The sequence below is a fragment of the Erinaceus europaeus genome, chromosome 11 (genome assembly GCF_950295315.1).
Source record: "Erinaceus europaeus chromosome 11, mEriEur2.1, whole genome shotgun sequence".
Taxonomy (NCBI): Eukaryota; Metazoa; Chordata; class Mammalia; order Eulipotyphla; family Erinaceidae; genus Erinaceus; species Erinaceus europaeus.
In genome coordinates, this window is record NC_080172.1 from 48,161,953 (window position 1) to 48,181,358 (window position 19,406).

Consider the following 19,406-nt stretch of genomic DNA (forward strand, 5'->3'; position numbering starts at 1 on the left):
TTCAAAGCAATCCTATGGAGCAGCCTCTTAAACCTCCTTCCTCATTGCCTTTTCTTAGACACTGGAAAACATCTGCATCTAGATGAGTCGTCCTAGAAATGGAGGTCACCATTCAGCAGGCCAGGCTCTGTGTTGCAAGGGGGTCAGGTGACAGTCACTCCAGAGGCCTTCAGGAGAGCTCTAGGGACAGGCGGGCATGTGCTCCATCAGCCAGTGCAGCCTCTCCTTGCCACCACAGCTGCAGTGGGCTCAGCACCCCTCCCCAGCCACCCGAGTTCAGGAATGGAGGTGGGGCGGGATGGAGGAGTCAAAATAAAGATGAGTCAAGACCAGCATCTTCAAATTAACAAACTGTAATTGTTTTCCCAAAGATACATTTTTTTTTCCATACACATCCATCATACACTGTAACCAAAAAAAGCAGTGTACATGAAATAAGAGAAAATAAATTAAAAATCCATAGCATAGGTAAGGAGGCTCTAGTCTGGAGCACAGCTGAGTTTCCAGCAATATAAGGAGGCTTGAAAGTTTCTTTTATAAGAATGCCTGCTAGCAAGGGTTCCAGCCAGGTGGTTGGTTGGTCTGTAAGTCAGTCTTGAGTACTTAAACAGTTCTGTGTGTGTTTTTCCTTAGCGTTTAGAATAGCCATCATTGTCCTGCAATAGGCAGAGCTATCACGTCCAGGAAAAATGAGGGAGGGAACCACAGAGGCAGCGTGAGATCCAAATACAGCATTCAAAGGTAATTGGTCCAGTGGTGCCTGGGGAGGGAGGAGGTGACGGCCTTCCAGGGTTAGCCATCTTCCTTTGGGGGTGTGTACCAGCCTGCAAAGGGAACCAGGAAGAGTCAGTGAGTGTGCAGGTTTTCCCCCACTCCCCAGCCTCAGTTACTGCAGACAGCTTCAGGGTTCTAGCCTGCAGGTCCTGGGAAGGGTCTCCCAGTGTACACAAAGCAGTATGTGTGTGGGCAACTTCAACTGCCTGCCTAGAGTCAAAGGGAAGGGACTCATGGGCAGCAGTCCCAGGTGCTCATGCACTGTTCTGGAGGGTATGAAGGAGAGCTGGGTGAGGCCATGTGTTAGCAGAAGATGTGACTCAAAAACCAAAAGGGATTCCTGCTACTTGACTGAGGGTGGTGGCATGTCCAGATCTCTCGAGTCCTGGCTCCAGCCTCACCATTTTTTTCGTGGATCTGCACCAAGGACTTGTAGGACTGCTGTGCTCTTGTCAGACTGTATTGAGACTGAAAAAAGGAAGCACTGGGTCAGGCTAGAGCCTGCGATATCTGACTGCCCCAAGCAGACCTGGTAGCCCAGCTCCCAGCACCATGCTCCGGTGATCCACCAAGTGCCCTGACCTGATGTCATTTTGCCCTGCCCTAAGTCTGAGAGGTACCCCAGACTAGGCTTTGCTTCTGTGTCCCCCCCCACCCCAAGTATCTCAGGTCTTCTCCCCTTAGCCCCCAACACCAGCCTGCTCACCACCCGGCACCAGGCTCCTTACTTTGTTGGCTCCAAACTGTACTCGTGCTTTCCCCTTCACCAGTGTGGCACTGATCTGCATGATCACAGACTCTATCGAGTAGGCACTGCTCCAGCCCTGAGAGGTAGGGAAGAACAGAGCAAGCCAGTCAGGACTCTTCAGAGAAAGCTAGTGTGCAGAGGCCCCCTGCCCTCAGTCCCACAACAGCAGCACCTGGGTCAACGGGTGCAGGCCCCATCTAGCAGAATGCAAATGCCACAGGACACTTGTGTTCAGGACACTCAACCCTCAATGCCCAGCCCAGCCCAGCCCAGCACAAAACACAGGCTCACCTGTTTGGTAAGAAGTTCCATGCAGATGGCACCTCCACCTAGAACATACCTGCACAAAAAAGGTTATTGAGCTGTGCTGCCCAAACAGTGGGTCCCTCCACGCACTTGGCAGAATTGCCTTCTCCCCTGCCCGGTCACTCACCCTCCTGAGAGGACTGGAGACACGACCCTGACAAATGGTGGGTCAAAGGGAAAGTTATCCTGAAAGGGACAGAGGCCACAGTCAGCCCTCCACAGAGGACTGCATAGCAGGAAGGGGGGGGGGGGTGTAGAGGGCGGCAAAAGACAGGTGAGTCTTACCTTAAAGGAAAAGTTGAGGAGGATGAAGTCAGCTCCTTCTTTCTCTTTGAGGATCTGGAGATCATTGTGCAAAGCACTGTCCTGGTCCACCCTATGAAGCAGCGGGCCTGTCCTCAGCTCTGACCCCAGCACAGAAGTTGCTGCCAGCACTCAACTGACCCCCACTGCCCACCTACCCCTGAGGTGCTGCTGGTATGCTGGGGGGGATGACCCTAAAGACCCCTGCCACAGCTGCTTTGAGCGTGCCACTCGGCTTCCTTCCCAACCTGGCCCCAAACCCCACTTACTTGAGGAGTTTGACGTTCCAATCATACAGGCTGTCATTCACAAGTTCGACTGCATAGTTTCCTGGAAAGAGGGGAGGGGACGGGTGTCACTAGGAGGACCCAGGGGTGAGCAGGCCCTGCTACAGAGGAGAGCTCCAAGGCACCAGCCTGATCCCAGACAGACATATCCGATCTATGATGCTGGCTTTCAGAAGTTCTATTCCTGGCTGTGTACTCCACCACCTCCGGGTACCCCTGCCTCACGTGCCTTTCTGCACACGACTCACCGCCTTTGAAACTCTGTGATCGGTATATATCCCTGAGCTCCTTCATCAGCCGGTCAGTGGCCTGCACCGAGCCAGACACTGCACCCTGCAAAGGAGAAGGGTCAGACAGAAATCAAGGCCATGCAGACATGCAGATCAGACCTCAGAGGTGGGCTGGCACCTTGCCCAGGGCTCAGGTGAAGATCAGGCACACCCATAAATCACCACCAATACAACAGTTCATCACCTCTCAGTGGGTACCCGCAACCCCTCAATCCCGCCTCACCCTAGAAAGCACGTACATTTAAGTAATCTTGCCTCTGGTTCTTTTTTATTTTCTCTAGTATGGCCAAGTTTTCTTTCCCAATTCCATCATCTTCAGATTTCTTGCCCTCAGCAGGCTCTTCCTCTTTCATTTCGTAGTGATCAAGGTCTTCGGTGTCCTGGGGCCAGAAGAGAAAAGCAACCCATGTTTTCAGGCAGCCTATGGACAGGGACTGGGGCCTTCTAGAGCCATTTGGCCTAGAGCCACAAGCTGAGGAACTGTAGTCACTCTGGCTCGCTCATGAACAATCCCCAGCCCTCCACAAGCTACAAGGCAAGACTAGTCTCTTCAGCAGCAGCAGACAGGTTCTCAGAAAACAAGCAGGGACCCAGCCCTCTCCTGCCCCAACTCCTCTGGCAGTAGAGTCCTCCCTGACTCCTGGAATGACACTGGCCTGACACTGAGGCTCAGAGCTCACGTGTCGGTGACTACAGTACCCCAGACCTGGAAGAGGGGCCCAGAGTAGAAATGTGCCCTCCCCCAAGGACAAGGCTGAACCAGAATGTACAATGCACGCATGGCCGAGATGGAAACAAGGAAGGCGGACTAGAGGTCAAGAACAGAACCAGCCCCTCAGCCACCTGGCACTAAGTGAGCCAACAGTCCTTCACACTCTGCAGGGGAGGGGCTCCGGTCCATCAAACACTGCAGGTGGGGGAGGTTGGCCATAAACCCCTGGGAAGAGTGGGCTTTGTCTATCACTAATCTTCCACCCATCTGAAGACCATTATGAAATTGTAGTAGTTGCAGGAGAAGACACATTAATTAACAAACAGGCCAGTGGTCACCTTGCTCTGGCCAGACATGGCAATACTAAGCTCACTACATAACTGACAGCTGCTGGGTGCGTGTTACGTAACACACACTGTACTAAGTTCTACACACACACTAGTTCATTTAATTCCTACAGCCACAGGCCATCACTCCAGGAATGTGAACAAGGAGGCTGAGGTCTAGTGAGGTTAATTATCATGTCCAACTTACCTAGCTCTTGGCAGAGAACATAGATATAACAACTCCTGACTTAAACACAAGTTTTTAAAAAAAATTTTTTTTTATATTTATTTATTCTCTTTTGTTGCCCTTGTTGTTTTACTGTTATAGTTATTATTGATGTTGTTGACAGGAAAGAGAGATTATTGAGAGAGATGGGGAAGACAGAGGGAGGGAGAGAGAAAGACACCTGCAGACCTACTTCACTGCTTGTGAAGTGACTCCCCTGCAGGTGGGGAGCCGGGGGCTCCAACTGGGATCCTTATACCAGTCCTTGCGCTTTGTGCCACCTGCGCTTAACCTGCTGCAATACCGCCGGATTCTCCCAAACACAAGTTCTTTTTTTTTTTTTCTTTTAAGTTTTAATTTATATCTTCATGAGAAAGAGAAAGAACCAGACATTACTCTGGCACATGTGCTGCTGGGGACCGAACCCAGGACCTTATGCTTTATCCATTGCGCCACCTCCCGGACCACAACACAAGTTCTTTTTTTTTTTTTGGTCACCATTAGGGTTTCACCACTCCAGACTGACTTTTTTGTTCCTCCAAAAAGAGACAGAGAAAAAGACATCACAGCACCAAAGCTTCCCTTTAGTACAGTGAGGGTCAGGCTTGAACCTGGATCATGTGCAAAGCAAATTGCACTATGCAAGCAAGCTACCGTGCCAGCCTGAATGAAACTCACGTTTTTAAGTTTTATGTTCTATGAAGCATTTAACACAATGCTTCACTATCCTTACAACAATCATCCTCAGTATTACAGATATGCAAACCTTTTCTGTAATAAGGAGAACGCAGTTTAGTGCGGTTAGGTAAAACTCCCAAATTAAAAGTCAACCTACCCAGGAAGCAAACTGAGATCTGACTCAAAGCCAACTGAAAGTGACTTGCTGTCTGGTCCTTAGCAGCTAATATGTGTACCTCTCTCCCCTCCCAAACTCACTGGCTATTCTCCAAGCCAGGAAATCTGCCTTTATAGCTCAAGTTCTACAGTGCAGGTCTGTGTATCATGCATTCTCCTTTCAACTAAATGAAAGAGGTCCCCACTAGCACTGCCTTGGAGGGCAAGCCTACCTCAGGCATCTCCTCATCTTCATCTTCTGAGGACACATCTTCCTGTGTGCACTGCAGTGAGAAGGAAAAGATGGCATCAGAACCCTGGAGCTTCCTGGATCACAGCCTGTGACCTCCCCTAAGCATCCAGTACTGGAAGCTGGGCACAACTGCAATATCACCAGCCTCCCCACCTACCAGGCCTGAGCAGAAGTGCCAGTCCATGGGAAGATAGTCTGTCACTCATGCCTACCAGACACCAAAGAGTAAGGGCAGCAAAAAGGCTATTTCTGCTGCTGACTTTACAAACCCATTTCCATTTCCCAAGAACTCCTTTTCCTTGACTGTCTCTGGGTATTTAATGTGGGTCCCCAAGGGCCACCAGTGGTGAATACCAATGATAAGTCTCCACCACTCTCTCAAAATGGGGTGTTACCCATGAAAGTAAGTTCTGGTGAAAGGGAGGAAGCTCCGAAGGCCCCACAGCGGGGATGGGGGACACATGAGGGAGGGGAGGGTGGAGAGACCACAGCTTTGGGGACCCCTCAGCTGCTAACCTGCTCTGCTGGCAAAGGCTGGTCCAGCATCTCCACATCTGGATGCTGAGGGAGGTTGTAGAGTTTACACAGGTCGGAGATGATCCTCTTCAGATGCTGCAACAGCTGGGAGGAGGGGACCACAGTGACATTAAACATTCTACCGTCACCTTGATATGATGTCCTGAATCTGTACCATATACCCATGCAACCATGTGGAGGAGTCCACTCTGCCAGGCCTGGGTCAGGGCTCACCACTTCTCTAAGGAGTCTGCCCCCAGATGGTGATCAAAGTGCTCTGCCCACTTCCCAAATTTAACTCCCTTCAGAGTCTTTGTGACGTGGAACAAAGTCTACCCCCCCCACACACACACACCATGGGCCCCTCACCAGAGTATTCCCTTTCTTTATGTCCACCAGCCTCTCCAAAACAGCAGCCAAGTTAGGGTCATCAGACTCCACCGACCAGATGGGGGGCACAGCAGGGTATGACTCCTGAGGGAATAAGAATGGGGGTGGGGGGTGACGATAAATACCTCTAGGGGAAAGCTAGGTTTCTGGCTACACTCTGCCCCCCAAGACTATGCCACTTTGCTGTGTCCCCACCCCAACAAAGGCCCAGCCCAGAAGGGTAGCACCTAACCCAGCAGATTCTCAAGAAGTCCCAGAAGTTGTTCCTGGGAGAACTCTTCCTGAGAAGGCTGGACTGTTCACCTTTTTCTATTGAGTAAACAAAAAAGCCAAACTCTGGGGCTGGGGGGGATGGGTAGGGAGGCCTCCCCCTTTTCAGACTGCATCTATCTGCCCCTTCACTCTTCGAACTCTGTAATTAGCTGGAGAATCACCTCAGCATATTCACACCAGTATGAAAAAGGCAGAGGGCAGTCACTTTCATTCTGATCAGGGAGGGAGGGTAAAATGCTAACTATCTCCTGGGCCTGTACAGAGTAGGGCAACAGGGTAAATCATTCCAGTCTGGCATAGCCCTGCAAGGGCAAGTCTCACGTCCTTCCAATGGGAGCCTTTCACCCTTGATCAAGGCAAAGACCACAGGCCTCCTCATGGTGGGCCAGAGAGAGAAGCCCACACTAAAGTTCCCAGCATTCCTGAGCTACAGTTACAAAATGCCAGCCCAACAGGGCTTGGCTCCTCTCTTCCCAGCATTGTCAGGGATACAGGGAAGCTGAGAAATTACTAAACCAACTTTCTTCCAAGGACAAAGATGGCAGGTGGCTCCCAGTAACTGACAAGTAGCCAGATGAGGGCAGACCTACCCATAAGAGGTCTTATTACTTCAGGGGCAAAGTTAACTTAGGGTACCTATACCTGCAGTGCAAATCCTACCCACTCCCATGGGGGGGGGGCAGCTCTGCCGCCTCATGCTGAAAAAGACCAACTTCTCTAAGATGCTCAAATCTTCCCTTGACAAAGCCACCCTGCACCCTTCAATCTTAACTTTCCCAGCAAGGAAAAAAAAAAAAAAAAAGATAGTGAGGGTGGAAAATGGGAAAAGAAACAGGACCCTGGAGTGTGGGTGGGTCTGAGCTGACGCTTACCTCACCAAACCCTGACCTGGTTTGAGGGAGGGAAGAAAGAGATGTGAATTGGTGAAACTGATTTCTGGTCAAGTGTTTCCCCAGCCCCCACCCCCATTCCTTGCTGCCTACCTGGGTACCATCCCCCAGAGGAATGCTTCCCCCAAAGAGAAAGAAGATAACCAGCCCTTTCAAGTGCTGTGCCCAAACAGTGGCAGCACCCCCAGATTATCAGAGACACCCCCCCTAAGAGATGCTCAAGGACAGATAAGACAGGAAGAGTCTCCCAGTCTATGGGGGGGCAGAAGGTCCCAAGGGAGGGCCACTGGGGAAGGCAGAATGTCCCTCCGCCCCCGCTGGGGATAAACGGGGCAGACCGCACAAGGCAGCGGCCGGGGGTCACTGGGGACTCGCAGGGAACAGGAGGGGAGTGGCAGCTCCCTGCCAGCTGGGGCAAAAGGAGACGAGAGATTACCCCACCCGGAAGGAAAGAGCCCAAAGGGGAGGGCGACTCAGTCAGCTGCCAACATCTGGGGGAGATTTAGAGGTGGGAGAGGGGCTGCGGGAGGACGCCGGCGAAGGCTCCCACAGGTGGCCACGGGCTCCTCAAAGGTGCTACTGAGAGGGGAGACCACTGAGGGCAGAGCCCCAACTCGGGTCCCCCAGCTGAGGCCGGTGCAGAGGCTCGGAAGTGGGGGAGAGCGGGGAAGGGAAGGGGGCGTCCCCAGGTGGCGAGGGCATATCCTCGGGGTGCCCAGAGGAGTGTGGGTCACGAAACCTGTGGTGTGGGTGGGCTCATGGGAAGGGGCAGCGGGGCGCCATATGTCGGGGTGTCCCTCACTATTTCACAGTCGAGAGACCCCAAGCGCCCCGCAGAAGCTCCAGGGGCAGAAACCAGAACAGCCCGCAGGAGCCGGGCCTGCCGGTCCTCCGGGGGCGACTGTGCGGGGGGATCCTGAGCCCCGGCCGGGCCCCGGGCGGCGCGCGCGAGGGTCCTCACCGTGATGTTGCAGTGGATGCGGACGGGCTCCCCGGGAAGCGACCCCCGGGGGGGCAGATGCGGCCCGGGCGCGGCCCCCGCCCCGGCCCCTCCGGCCCCGGCCAGCAGGAACTCGCAGCTCAGCTCGTCCAGGCAGGCGCTGGCAATGCGGAAGCGCTCGTGGCCGCGGTGGAAGATGGACTCGAGCAGCTTCAGCTCCCGCCTCAGGCAGGGCCCCGGCCCCGGCCCCCCCCCCGGGCCGCCCCCGGCCCCCGGCGCCGCCCCCTGGCCCCCCAGCTGCTGCCCCGGCCCCGGCTGCTGCTGCCCCTGCGGCTGCGGCTGCTGCATCCTCCGCTCCGCTCCGCTCCGGGGCCGGCGGGCCGGGAGCCTCCGGCCTCCGCTCCGGGCTCCGCCGCCGCCGCCGCCGCCGCCGCGGTCCGCACTTCCTGATCCCCCCTTCGCCAAGATGGCGCCGCCGCCACCTCCGGGACAGGGCCCCCCCCCCCCCTCCGCTCGCCAGCCCCCCCCAAGCCGCCGGAAGCCGCGTGCCCCTCCTCCTCTTCGGCGGCCCCGCCTCTTGGCTCCCTCACGTGACCGGCCCGCGCGCGTCCCTGTCACGTGACGACCCGCCCCTTGGCTCTCCACTGCCAACTTCTACATGTGACCGGGGCTGAGGGTTGGCTGCTTTCTGCGCCTCCGTGCGAGCGGCGTCCGTAAGTGCGTACGTACGTAAGTGCGTGCACGCGGCGGTGCTCCCCTGTCACGTGAGCCGGCACCGCGTGCTCCCAGAAGCTACCCGCGCGGATCCGCTTCCTGCCGGGAACCCTTTCCCCGCCCCTTTCATAGTGGCCGAACGGCCCTGAGACGGCTTGAGGCTTAGCTGCGCCGTCTCGCCCCGCCGGGATCGGGGCCCCAGTGGGGTCTTGTCCTCGGGCTCTTCACTCCGCCGGAAGCAAGCGCTTGGCGATTTAGCTGGGGACGGGGCTGCTGACGCCCTGGCCCGGAGACTCGGTGACCCCGGGGGTGCGCTGTGACCTTGGGTGAGACACCTGCCCGCCCAGCCTCGGTTTCCCCCAGCGCGCGGGGCTCGGGGAACCAGGGCCGGCTTCCGAGAACCCGGTGGTGGAAGGAGTCCTTGGGATGGGAGCGGGTCGTGCCGGGCCGGGCCGAGCCGCTAGTCAGTAGTGCGACACCACCCCCCCCCCCCCGTCCCCGCGCGGCACCGTCCACGGGGAGGGAGCCGGCGCAGCGCCCGGACTGCACGGCCGGGGCCGAGGGGAAGTCCAGCGCCGCCCTGGTCCCGCCGGCCCTCGCGACGTGACACCAGCCCGAAGGAGCAGTTGCCAGAGGTCCGGAGCCCCGAGCGTCGGTCTGCGGATGTCAGGGCCAGCAGGGCTCGGGCCCTCGGCCGTCACCCTCTCCCGGCCCCTCCTGGTCGGCAGTGGATCCAGGCGGCCTTTCACAGAACGGGCAGTTAGCGCTGAGCGAGCCACCCCTGGTACTCCTGGGCTGTGTTTGCTCTAACCTGCACAGCTAACTGCATGTCACTTTGGGATGAGTCTTGTATGTTCAAGATTTTAAACAAAACAAAAGTGAGATATTTTATGTATTTATTTTTGGTAGAGGCAAATTGAGAGGGGAGTGGGGAGTAGAGGTAAGAGAGACGTCTGCAGCACTTTCACTGTGAAGCTTCCCCTCTTTCAGGTGGACTGGAGGCCTGAACCCAGGTCTTTGCACACTGTAATGTGTGCACTCAACCAGGTGCGCCGCCGCCCAATCTGGGTTTGAGCACCAAGTCCCCACTAGTAGGGTGTTTTCTGAGTGGTGAAGTAGTGTTGCAGGTGCCTCTCTCCCGCTCCACACACAGCCTTTCCCTCTCGATTTCTGGCTGTCTCTATCCAATAAATAAATAAAAATATTTTTAAAAAATCTTGCAGGGAGCTGGGGAGACAGCATAATGGTTATGCGAAGACTCTCATGCCTGAGGCTCTGAGGTCTTGGGTTCAATCCCCAGCACCACCACAAGCCAGACCTGAGCAGAGTTCTGTTCTCCATATCTCTCACTAAAGTAATACAAACACACGTGGTGCTCAAACCCAGATCCTTGTTCATTGTAGTGTGCCCTCAACCAGGTGTACCCGCACCCCCGCAAGATTTTTTTTTTTTGTTTCCAGGGTTATTGCATTACGAATCCACTGCTCCTGAAGGCCATTTTTCCCATTCTGTTGCCCTTGCGCTTGTTGTAGTTATTATTATTGTTGTCATAGCTGTTGTTGGATAGGACAGAGAGAACTCGAGAGAGGATAGGAGGAGAGAAAGACACCTGCAGACCTGCTTCATCACTTGCGAAGCGACTCCCCTGCAGGTGGGAAGCTGGGGGATCTTCAAACCAGGATCCTTATGCCAGTCCTTGCACTTTGCACCATATGTGCTTAACCCGCTGCACTACCGCCTGACCCCAAGGTTTTTTTTTTTTTGTTGTTGTTGTTGTTTTTTAAGCTTGATTTAGTCTTGAAAGGATCAGACCTCTGGCTGGCACACAGGAGGCCTGGGATCAAACTCAGGACATCAAACCTGAGAGTACAACTTGTCCACAGCACCATCTCCTCTGCTGTTGTATGTGCATGTTTTTAGCATAAAAGACATAAGAATTCCTGGTTGGGGGATGGGGCGGTAGCCCAGCGAGTTAAGCTCACATAGTGTGAGTCGCAAAGACTGGCATAAGGATGCGGGTTCATCCCTGGCTCCCCACCTGCATGGGAGTCGCTTCACAGGCGGTAAAACACGTCTGCAGGAGTCTTATCTCTCCTCTGTCTTCCCCTCCTCTCTCCATTTCTCTCTGTCCTACCCAACAACAATAATAACTACAACAACAATAAAACAAGGGCAACAAAAAAGGGAGTCGGGTGGTATCGCAGCGGGTTAAGCACACCTGGCGCGAAGCCAAGGACCAGGTGTAAGGATCACAGTTCCAGCCCCCAGCTCCCCACCTGCAGGGTAGTCGCTTCACAGGGAGTAAAACAGGTCTGCAGGTGTCTGTCTTTCTGTCCCCCTCTGTCTTCCCCTCCTCTCTCCTTTTCTCTCTGTCATATCTAACGATGACATCAATAACTCCAATAAACAAGGGCAACAAAAGGGAAAATAAATAAATATAATTTTTTTTTTTAATTCCTGGTTAGTGCTCAGGGTGTTAGTGCAGTGGTTCAGACATCAGGCATGAGGTCCAGGGTTTGAGTTACAAGCATCACATGTGCCTGAAATGCATTGTTTTCTTATTTGACTCATGGATATATATATAATTTTTAACAAAATTTGCATTTATTAGATAATTTCCTGAGCCAGAGTATTCTACAAATACACACTTTTTTTTTTCTTGGTTGCTGGAGCTCAACTGTTCGAGGTAGGTTTGTTTTTTTTTTCTTCAATAGAGACAAAAATAGGGACTGGAGAGACAGGATAATGGTTATGCAAAGAGACTCTCATACCTGAGGTTCCAAGGTCTCAGGTTCAATCCCCAGCACAACCATATGCTAGATCTGAGCAGTGCTCTTGGAAAGAGAAAGAGAAAGAGAAAGACAGAAATAGAACAGAAGTTTCCTTCATTGCTATTGGGGCTGGGGTTTGAACCTGTGATGGAGGTATGGCAAGGCAGGCACAATTCCCAGTTGAGCTGTTTCACCTGACCCTGCATATATTTACACACCCCAGCAAATTACAAGCTAAGCAATTTGCCTGTTTTACCAGTGAAGAGAAGGAATGCAGGAAGCTGTAGCTAATGTGTATTGGTCCTACGTCCAATGCCACCATCCTTTCCTCAAGAGATCTTCCCTTGCCGTCTGATTCCAGCTGTCCCCTCAGGAAACCCACAAAGTCAGCTATTTGGAAGATACCACAGGGGCTGGGTAGTGGCACTTGGTTAAGTGCACACACTGCAGTGCACAGAGACCTTGGGTTCAAGCCCCTGGTCTCCACCTGCAGGGGGGAAGCTTCACAAATTGTGAGGCAGTGATGCAGGTGTCTCTCTGTCTCTCCCTCTCTATTTCTTTTCTTTTTCTTTTTTTTTTTTTAAAGATTTTATTTATTTATGAGAAAGATAGGAAGAGAGAGAACCAGACATCACTCTGGTACATGTGCTGCCGGGGATTGAACTCAGGACCTCATGCCTGAGAGTCTGATACTGCTCCACCTCCCGGACTACCCCCTCTCAATTTCTTTCTCTATCCAATAATAAATAAATAAAAATAAGATACTGCAAGGCATAATTTATAAAGGAATTTATTCTGTGGTCTGGGAGATGGCACAGTGGATAAAGCATTGGATTTTCAACCATGAGATCCTGAGTTCAATTCCCAGCAGCACATGTACCAGAGTGATGTCTGGTTCTTTCCTCCTATCTTTCTCATGAGTAAATAAATAAATTCTTTAAAAAATAATTTTATTCCCCCCCCCTTTTTTTTTGGATAGGACAGAGAGAAATGGAGAGAGGAGGGGGAGAGAAAGATAGACACCTGCTTCACCGCCCGTGAAGCGACCCCCTGCAGGTGGGGAGCCAGGGGCTTGAACTGGGATCCTTACATCCACCCTTACATTTTACGCCATCTCTGCTTAACCTGCTATGCCTGACTTATGCCTGACTCCCTTATTCCTTTTTTTTAAGTGAAGATTTTTTCCTTTTATTTTGGATAAAGACAAATTAAGAGAAGGGAGAGAGGGAGAAAGATACCTGCAGCACTGCTTCACTGCTTGTGAATCTCCTCTCCTGCCCTCTACAGGTGGGAACCAGGTACTTGAACCCAAGTCCATATGTATGGTATTGTGTTCGCTCAACCAAGTTTGCCACCGTCTGTTCTGTTATCTGTTTCTTTCCTTGGGCTGGGAAGCCAGCCCAGAGTCTCGTGCATTGCAGTACCTCTGTCACTGAGCCACATCCCTAGTCCCAACATAAAGCATTTCAACAAGAAGAAACAGCCTGGCAATGTTGCACACACTCCACTCCTGCAGTGAGGCAGCTTCAAAATCAATCACTGACATCAGGCTTATTTCTCCCCCTTGATGCTGGTCTGTTCTGTGTGGCAACTAGCTGGCTAGCTGGGAGGGTTCACTGGCATCTGGGAGCTTATGTGGGGTCCTTTTGAGGTGTCCTGCTGAAATGTGGAGGGAAGGAGCATTAGAAAGGAAGCAACAGGTCATTTAACAAATTTCAGGCTGCTAGGAGTTGTGTGAATGAATGAGACCAAACTACCTACTGTCATGGAACTCGCCTGTCAGGAAGCTTGAGGCATTGGTGGAGTCCATAGGTTCACCGATGTGAGAAGAGACTGAACACATACTTCCTGAGAAGCACCAGGGAAGCAGTGCTGAGTGACACAAGCCTCATCCTCATCTGTCTCCAGCCCAGTGGAGAATCAAGACAGCTTATGAATTGGCACCAATGCAGACTCCATCACATCCAAACATAATTGCAGTTTGGTGAGGAGAACCAGACCAGAGCTTTGGGGAGCATTTCTAAACAAGAGACACAATGAGAGCTGCCACCACCACCACCACCACCACCCCCACTCCTCGCTTCCCCACCCCAGCAGTGGTCTAGAGTTCAATCCTAAGCATCACATATGCCAGAGTGATGCTCTGATTATTTTTTATTGGAAATGAATGGTTTAATGGGTGCAGTTACTCATGTCTCCATGCATTGTACAACACAGCCTCAAGATTCCTTCTCTTCATCCCTCCCTCAGAGCCCTTTGCTTTGGTGGAATACACCACACCCAGTCCAAATTTCACTCTTTGATTTCCCTTTCTGTCAAGTAAGTGATATCCTTAGGTATTTGTCCTCCTGGGGCCAGATGGTGGTGCACCTGGTTGAGTGCACATGTTATAGTATGTAAGGACCCAGGTTCAAGCCCCTGATCCCTACAGCAAGGGAAAAGCTTTGCGAGTGGGGAAGCAGTGTTGCAGGTGTCTTTCTGTCTCTCCCTCTCTATCACCCCTTCTCTGTTGATTTCTGGCTGTCTATCCAGTAAATAAAAATTTAAAAATGAAAAAAGGTATTTGTCCTCTTTTTTAAAATTATTGGGGGATTAATGTTTTACAGTCGACAGTAAATAAAATAGTTTGTTCATGCATAACAATTCTCAGTTTTCCACATAACAGTACAACCCCCACTAGGTCCACTGTCATCCTTTTGACTTGCTGCACTTAACATGACTTCAAGATGAGGTAAAGAAAATGACCACGTTTAACATCTGAGTAGTATTCCATTGTGTATATATACCACAGTTTTCTTAGCCACTCATCTGTTATTGGACATATGGGCTGCGTGTGAGTTTTGGCTATGTTTGCATATGTTCTGCTATGAACATAGGTTTACAAAGATGTCTACTACTTGCTTTTGTTTTCCTTTGGGTAAATCTCCAGGAAAGAAATTGCTGGGTCATAGGTTAAGTCTATTTCTAGTGTTCTGAGAAATCTCCAGCCTGTTTAAACCATTAAAAGAGGGGGTAGATAGCATAAAGGTTATGCAAAGAGACTCATGCCTGAGGCTCCAAAGTCCCAAATTCACTCTCCCCTGCCACCACCACTGTAAACCAGAATTGAGCAGTGCTCTGGTAAAAACAATCATTAAAAGAGTCTGAACTCTGAGGGATGATTAGAATTGCCTAAGGGAGGAGGAAGGATTTCACTGTAACTGAAGGAAAGACATGCAGCCTACAAAAAGGCTCTATGGTCAGAAAGTGGCAAATTGGAGGAACAGAGGAGGCCTATGCTTAGAGAACATACCACTCTACAGCTCTGGTGGGCTGGCAAGTCTTAGTACGGATTCACAACAAGGTTTAGGAAGTCAAGCTTTATTTTAAGACCCAAAGAGAACAAAATCTCACTAGAATTTTGAGGAAGCCTGGGCAGCTAATAGTGGTGATCACTAACAGAATAAGACTTTGCTATTTATTGATTTCTTACAATATTAGTATTGCTTATGGAGGGAATGTTGACTTCACAAGGTATTTATTTCTCACCAGAGCACTGCTCAGCTTTGGATTTTGTTGGTGGTGGGACTGAACCTGGGACTTCAGAGCCTCAGGCATAAGTCCTTTTACATCACTATTATACTGTGTTCCCTGCCCTATTTATTAATTTATTTTTTAACTTTTTATTTAAGAAAGGATTAATGAACAAAAACATAAGGTAGGAGGGGTACAACTCCACACAATTCCCACCACCCAATCCCCATAACCCACCCCCTCCCATGATAGCTTTCCCATTCTCTAGCGCTCTGGGAGCATGGACCCAGGGTCGTTGAGGGTTGCAGAAGGTAGAAGGTCTGGCTTCTGTAATTGCTTCCCCGCTGAACATGGGCGTTGACTGGTCGGTCCATACTCCCAGTCTGCCTCTCTCTTTCCCTAGTAGGGTGTGTCTCTGGGGAAGCTGAGCTCCAGGACACATTGGTGGGGTCTTCAATCCAGGGAAGCCTGGCCAGCATCCTGGTGGCATCTGGAACCTGGTGATTGAAAAGAGAGTTAACATATGAAGCCAAACAATTTGTTGAGCAATCATGGATCCCAAGCTTGGAATAGTGGAGAGGAAGTGTTAGGGAGGTACTGCAAACTCTAGTGTACTTCTGCTTTCAGGTATATATTTTGCAGTAGTTTATGGATACGTGTGCACATAAGCTCTCTCTCACAGAAACTGGTGTATATCTAGGTTATGGGACTTTGTTAGAAAGTGAACTACCTGAGATGAAATTAGAGTGTACTATAAAAGGAAAGGTCTCACCCAAGTAATGAAGCTGAAGGGTTGTCATTCCACACGTGAAGTCTCTGGATACAGTCTGAGGTGATATTTATTTATTTTTGCCTTTTTTTTTCTTCCAGGATTATTGCTGGGGCTCCCAGAGGCCATTGCCCCCATTTTGTTGCCCTTGTTATTGTTGCCCTTGTTGTTTGTTGGGTAGGACAGAGAAATCAAGAGACATAGACACCTGCAGACCTGCTTCACTTTTTGTGAAGCAACTCCCCTTGCAGGCGGGGAGTTGGGGGCTCCAACTGGAATCCTACCCATCCTTGTGCTTTACGCCATGTGTGCTTAGCCTGCTGCCCTGCTGCCCTACTGCCCAACCCCAAACCGCCCCCCCCCCCATTTATTTTTATGAGAGGAAGACACCAGAGCACTAGTCAGCTCTGTTTCATGTTCCTAGTCCTGGGATTGAACATAGGACCTCATAGCTTCAGGCATGAAAAGTCCATTGAGCTACAGATGGTACTTTCTCCCTGGCCTAAGAGTGAGACTTTCTAAAGTAAAGAAGAATTGTGTGGGAAAGTTAGGTTCTAAGTATTTGGAGGGGTGGGATCAATGTGGGACATTTTCCTGGGAATCCGGTGTAGTCCTGAGTTGTGAGCTGAGTGAGTTGGAGCCCTGGGTATTCTCAGAATTTGACCCCAAGGGGGCAGCACAGCTCCATGGAAAGAGCACGGGCTGGGGCAGGGTAGTGGTGCACCTGGTTGAGGGAACATTGCAATGCACAAGGACCGGGGGTTCAAGCCCCCAGTCCCCACCTGCAAAAGGAAAGCTTTACAAGTGGTGAAGCAAGTCTGCAGGTCTCTCTCTCCCTTTCTATCACTCCTTCCCTCTCGATTTCTGGCTGTCTCCATCCAATAAGTAAAGGTAATATATATATATATATATATATATATATATATATATATATATATATATATATTTAGTAGCATTCTTTTTTTTATTTAAGAAAGGAGACATTAACAAAACCATAGAATAAGAGGGGTATAATTCCGCACAATTCCCATAACCCAATCTCCATATCTCATCCCCTCCCCTGATAGCCTTCCCATTCTCTATCTCTGGGAGTATAGATCCAGGGTCGTCGTGGGTTGCAGAGGGTGGAAGGTCTGGCTTCTGTAATTGCTTCCACGCTGAACATAGGCATTGAATGGTTGATCCATACTCCCAGTCTGCCTCTCTTTTTCCCTAGCAGGGTGGGGCTCTGAGGAAGCAGAGCTCCAATACACATTGATGGGGTCGTCTGTCCAGGGAAGTCTGGTCAGCATCTTGCTGGCATCCAGAACCTGGTGGCTGAAAAGAGAGTTAACATACAAAGCCAAACAAACTGTTGAACAATCATGGACCTAAAGACTGGAATAGTGCAGATGAAGTATTGGGGGTATTCCTTGCATGCTCTTGTGTACTTCTGCTTTCAGGTATATATTTTCCCCCTAGTTTATGGGCACGTGTGAACCTATGCTCTATCTCGGGACCTGGACTATACCTAGGTTTGGGGACTTTATTGGGGAGAGGTAATATATTTTTAAGAGCATGGGCTTGGGTGACAAGCAGGGCAGGTGTGGATCCCAGCCCCTCTGCTGTACAGGCTGTGACTTGGGGAAAAGTGTTGTATGTCCATGGGGGGCGGGCAGTGGCCCAGCAGGTTAAGTGCAGATGGCGCAAGGCACAAGGACCGGAGTAAAGATCCCGGTTCAAACCCCCAGCTACCCACCTACAGGGGGTCGCTTCACAAGCGGTGAAGCAGGTCTGCAGGTGTCTATCTCTCTCTCCTCCTCTCTCTTCCCCTCCTCTTTCCATTTCTCTGTCCTATACAACAACGACAGCAATAACAATGACAACAATAATAACAACAATGATAAACAACAAGGTCTACAAAAGGGGAAAAAATAGCCTCTAGGAGCAGTGGATTTGTAGTGCAGGCACTGAGCCCCAGCAATAACCCTGAAGACAAAAAAAAAAAGTGTTGTGTGTCCATATCCTTAGCAAAAGTGGCTATGCAGCGGCCATCAGCAGGAGTCATTGTCCAGTTCATGCAGGAGAACCAAAATACCGTCTGAAGCAGGTGATGTAGCCCAGAAGTTGAGCATGTATTCTGCATATATGATGCTCAGAGCTGTATTTCCCAACATACAAAAGGTGTGTGGGGAGATATAGTTCAATTGGTAGAGCATCAGATTCTTGTGGTTGAGGTTTCTGGTTTAATCCCTGCCACCGAATGCACCAGAGTGGTGCTCTGACTCCCTCCTCACCATCTCTTTGTTGTGTGAAACCTACTGTCATATATAATGAGTAGATTGTGTCCTGGGAGGTGGTATAGTGTATGAAGCACTGGACTCTTAATTATTTGTCCCAGTTCCATCTCTGACATTGAATATGACAGAATAATGCTGTGTTTTTCCCTTCCTCCTCCTCCCCACTCTAAGAAAAAAAAAATTCTTTTGAAGATGAGCAGTGTTTAGTATTATTTATTTTCTGGGCTCATCATTATATGCCAATCACTAAGTTACCTTTTTAAATTTAATTTAATTTTTATTGCTGCCAGGGCTATTACTGGGACTTAGTGCCTATATGACATTTTTTTTTTTTTAACCAGAGCACTACTCAGCTCTGGTATTGTGGTGTGGGGAATTGAACCTGGGACTTCTGGAGCCTCAGGCATGAGATTCTTTTTGTATACCATTATATTATCTACCCCCACCCCCCTGTATGGCATTTTCACTGTTCCTGGCAGCAAGTTTTTTTTTTTAATGTCAATCTGGTGATATTTTAGCCATCACACCACTAATTTTGACACTTTATTATTTTTTAATATTTTATTAATGAGAAAGATAGGAGGAGAGAGAAAGAAGCAGATAACACTCTGGTACATGTGCTGTTTATCCATCACTCCACCTCCTAGACCATGCCAGTTTTTCTTCCTTCTTTCCTTCCTTCCTTCCTTCCTTTCTTTCTTTCTTTCTTTCTTTCTTTCTCCTTTCTCTTTCTTTCTTTCTTTCTCTCTTTCTTTCTCTCTTTCTTTCTTTTTTGCCTCCAGGGTTATTTCTGGGGCTCGGTGCCTGCACTATCTACAAACCCACTGCTCCTGGAGGCCATTTTTCCCATTTTGTTGCCCTTGTTGTTATTGTTGCCATTGCTGTTGTTGTTGGCTAGGACAGAGAGAAATGGAGAGAGGAGGGGAAGACAAAAGGGGAGAGAAAGACACCGGCAGACCTGCTTCACTATGAAGCAACCCCCACCCTGCAGGTAGGGAGCCAAGGGCTTGAACCAGGATACTGTGCCTGTCCTTGCGCTTTGCACCATGTGTACTTAACCCTCTTGTTTCTTTGATAGAAACAGAGGGGAATTGAGAGAGACACCTGCAGCACTGCTTCTTTGCTCCTGAAGTTTCCCCCCTGAAGGTGGGGACCAGAGACTTGAACTCCAGTCCTTGTACATGGACTCTACTGAGTGCACGGCTGCATTCACCATCCCCTATAAGTTACTTTTATGATTACTGTAACTGGTACAAGGAGATACCCACTATTTGATCAATATCTGGGGAGTT

At 50.3% G+C, this 19,406-nt stretch overlaps 2 protein-coding genes across 2 annotated transcripts in view; one reads left to right on the forward strand and one right to left on the reverse strand.

Moving 5' to 3' along the window:
• Positions 1-19,406, forward strand: part of IL6R (interleukin 6 receptor) — a 271,403-nt gene that overhangs the window by 155,854 nt on the left and 96,143 nt on the right. The window lies entirely within an intron of this gene.
• Positions 338-8,517, reverse strand: UBE2Q1 (ubiquitin conjugating enzyme E2 Q1). The gene is made up of 13 exons (XM_007525349.3): positions 8,090-8,517; positions 5,945-6,049; positions 5,576-5,680; positions 5,040-5,090; positions 2,948-3,088; positions 2,667-2,751; positions 2,401-2,461; positions 2,114-2,204; positions 1,956-2,014; positions 1,814-1,862; positions 1,503-1,598; positions 1,176-1,242; positions 338-824 (listed from the first exon to the last, which is right to left on the reverse strand). The coding sequence occupies exons 1-13, from the start codon at positions 8,414-8,416 to the stop codon at positions 793-795; spliced, it is 1,269 nt and encodes a 422-aa protein (XP_007525411.3). The 5' UTR covers positions 8,417-8,517; the 3' UTR covers positions 338-792.

Excerpts from the sequence above, each read along its gene's own strand:
- UBE2Q1 (XM_007525349.3), bottom strand. The coding sequence starts at position 8,416 with ATGCAGCAGCCGCAGCCGCAGGGGCAGCAGCAGCCGGGGCCGGGGCAG. Across the intron at positions 5,681-5,944 it reads TAAAGAAAGGGAATACTCTG|CTGTTGCAGCATCTGAAGAG; the intron begins GTGAGGGGCCCA and ends CCCTCCTCCCAG. Across the intron at positions 1,243-1,502 it reads TACAGTTTGGAGCCAACAAA|TCTCAATACAGTCTGACAAG; the intron begins GTAAGGAGCCTG and ends TCCTTTTTTCAG.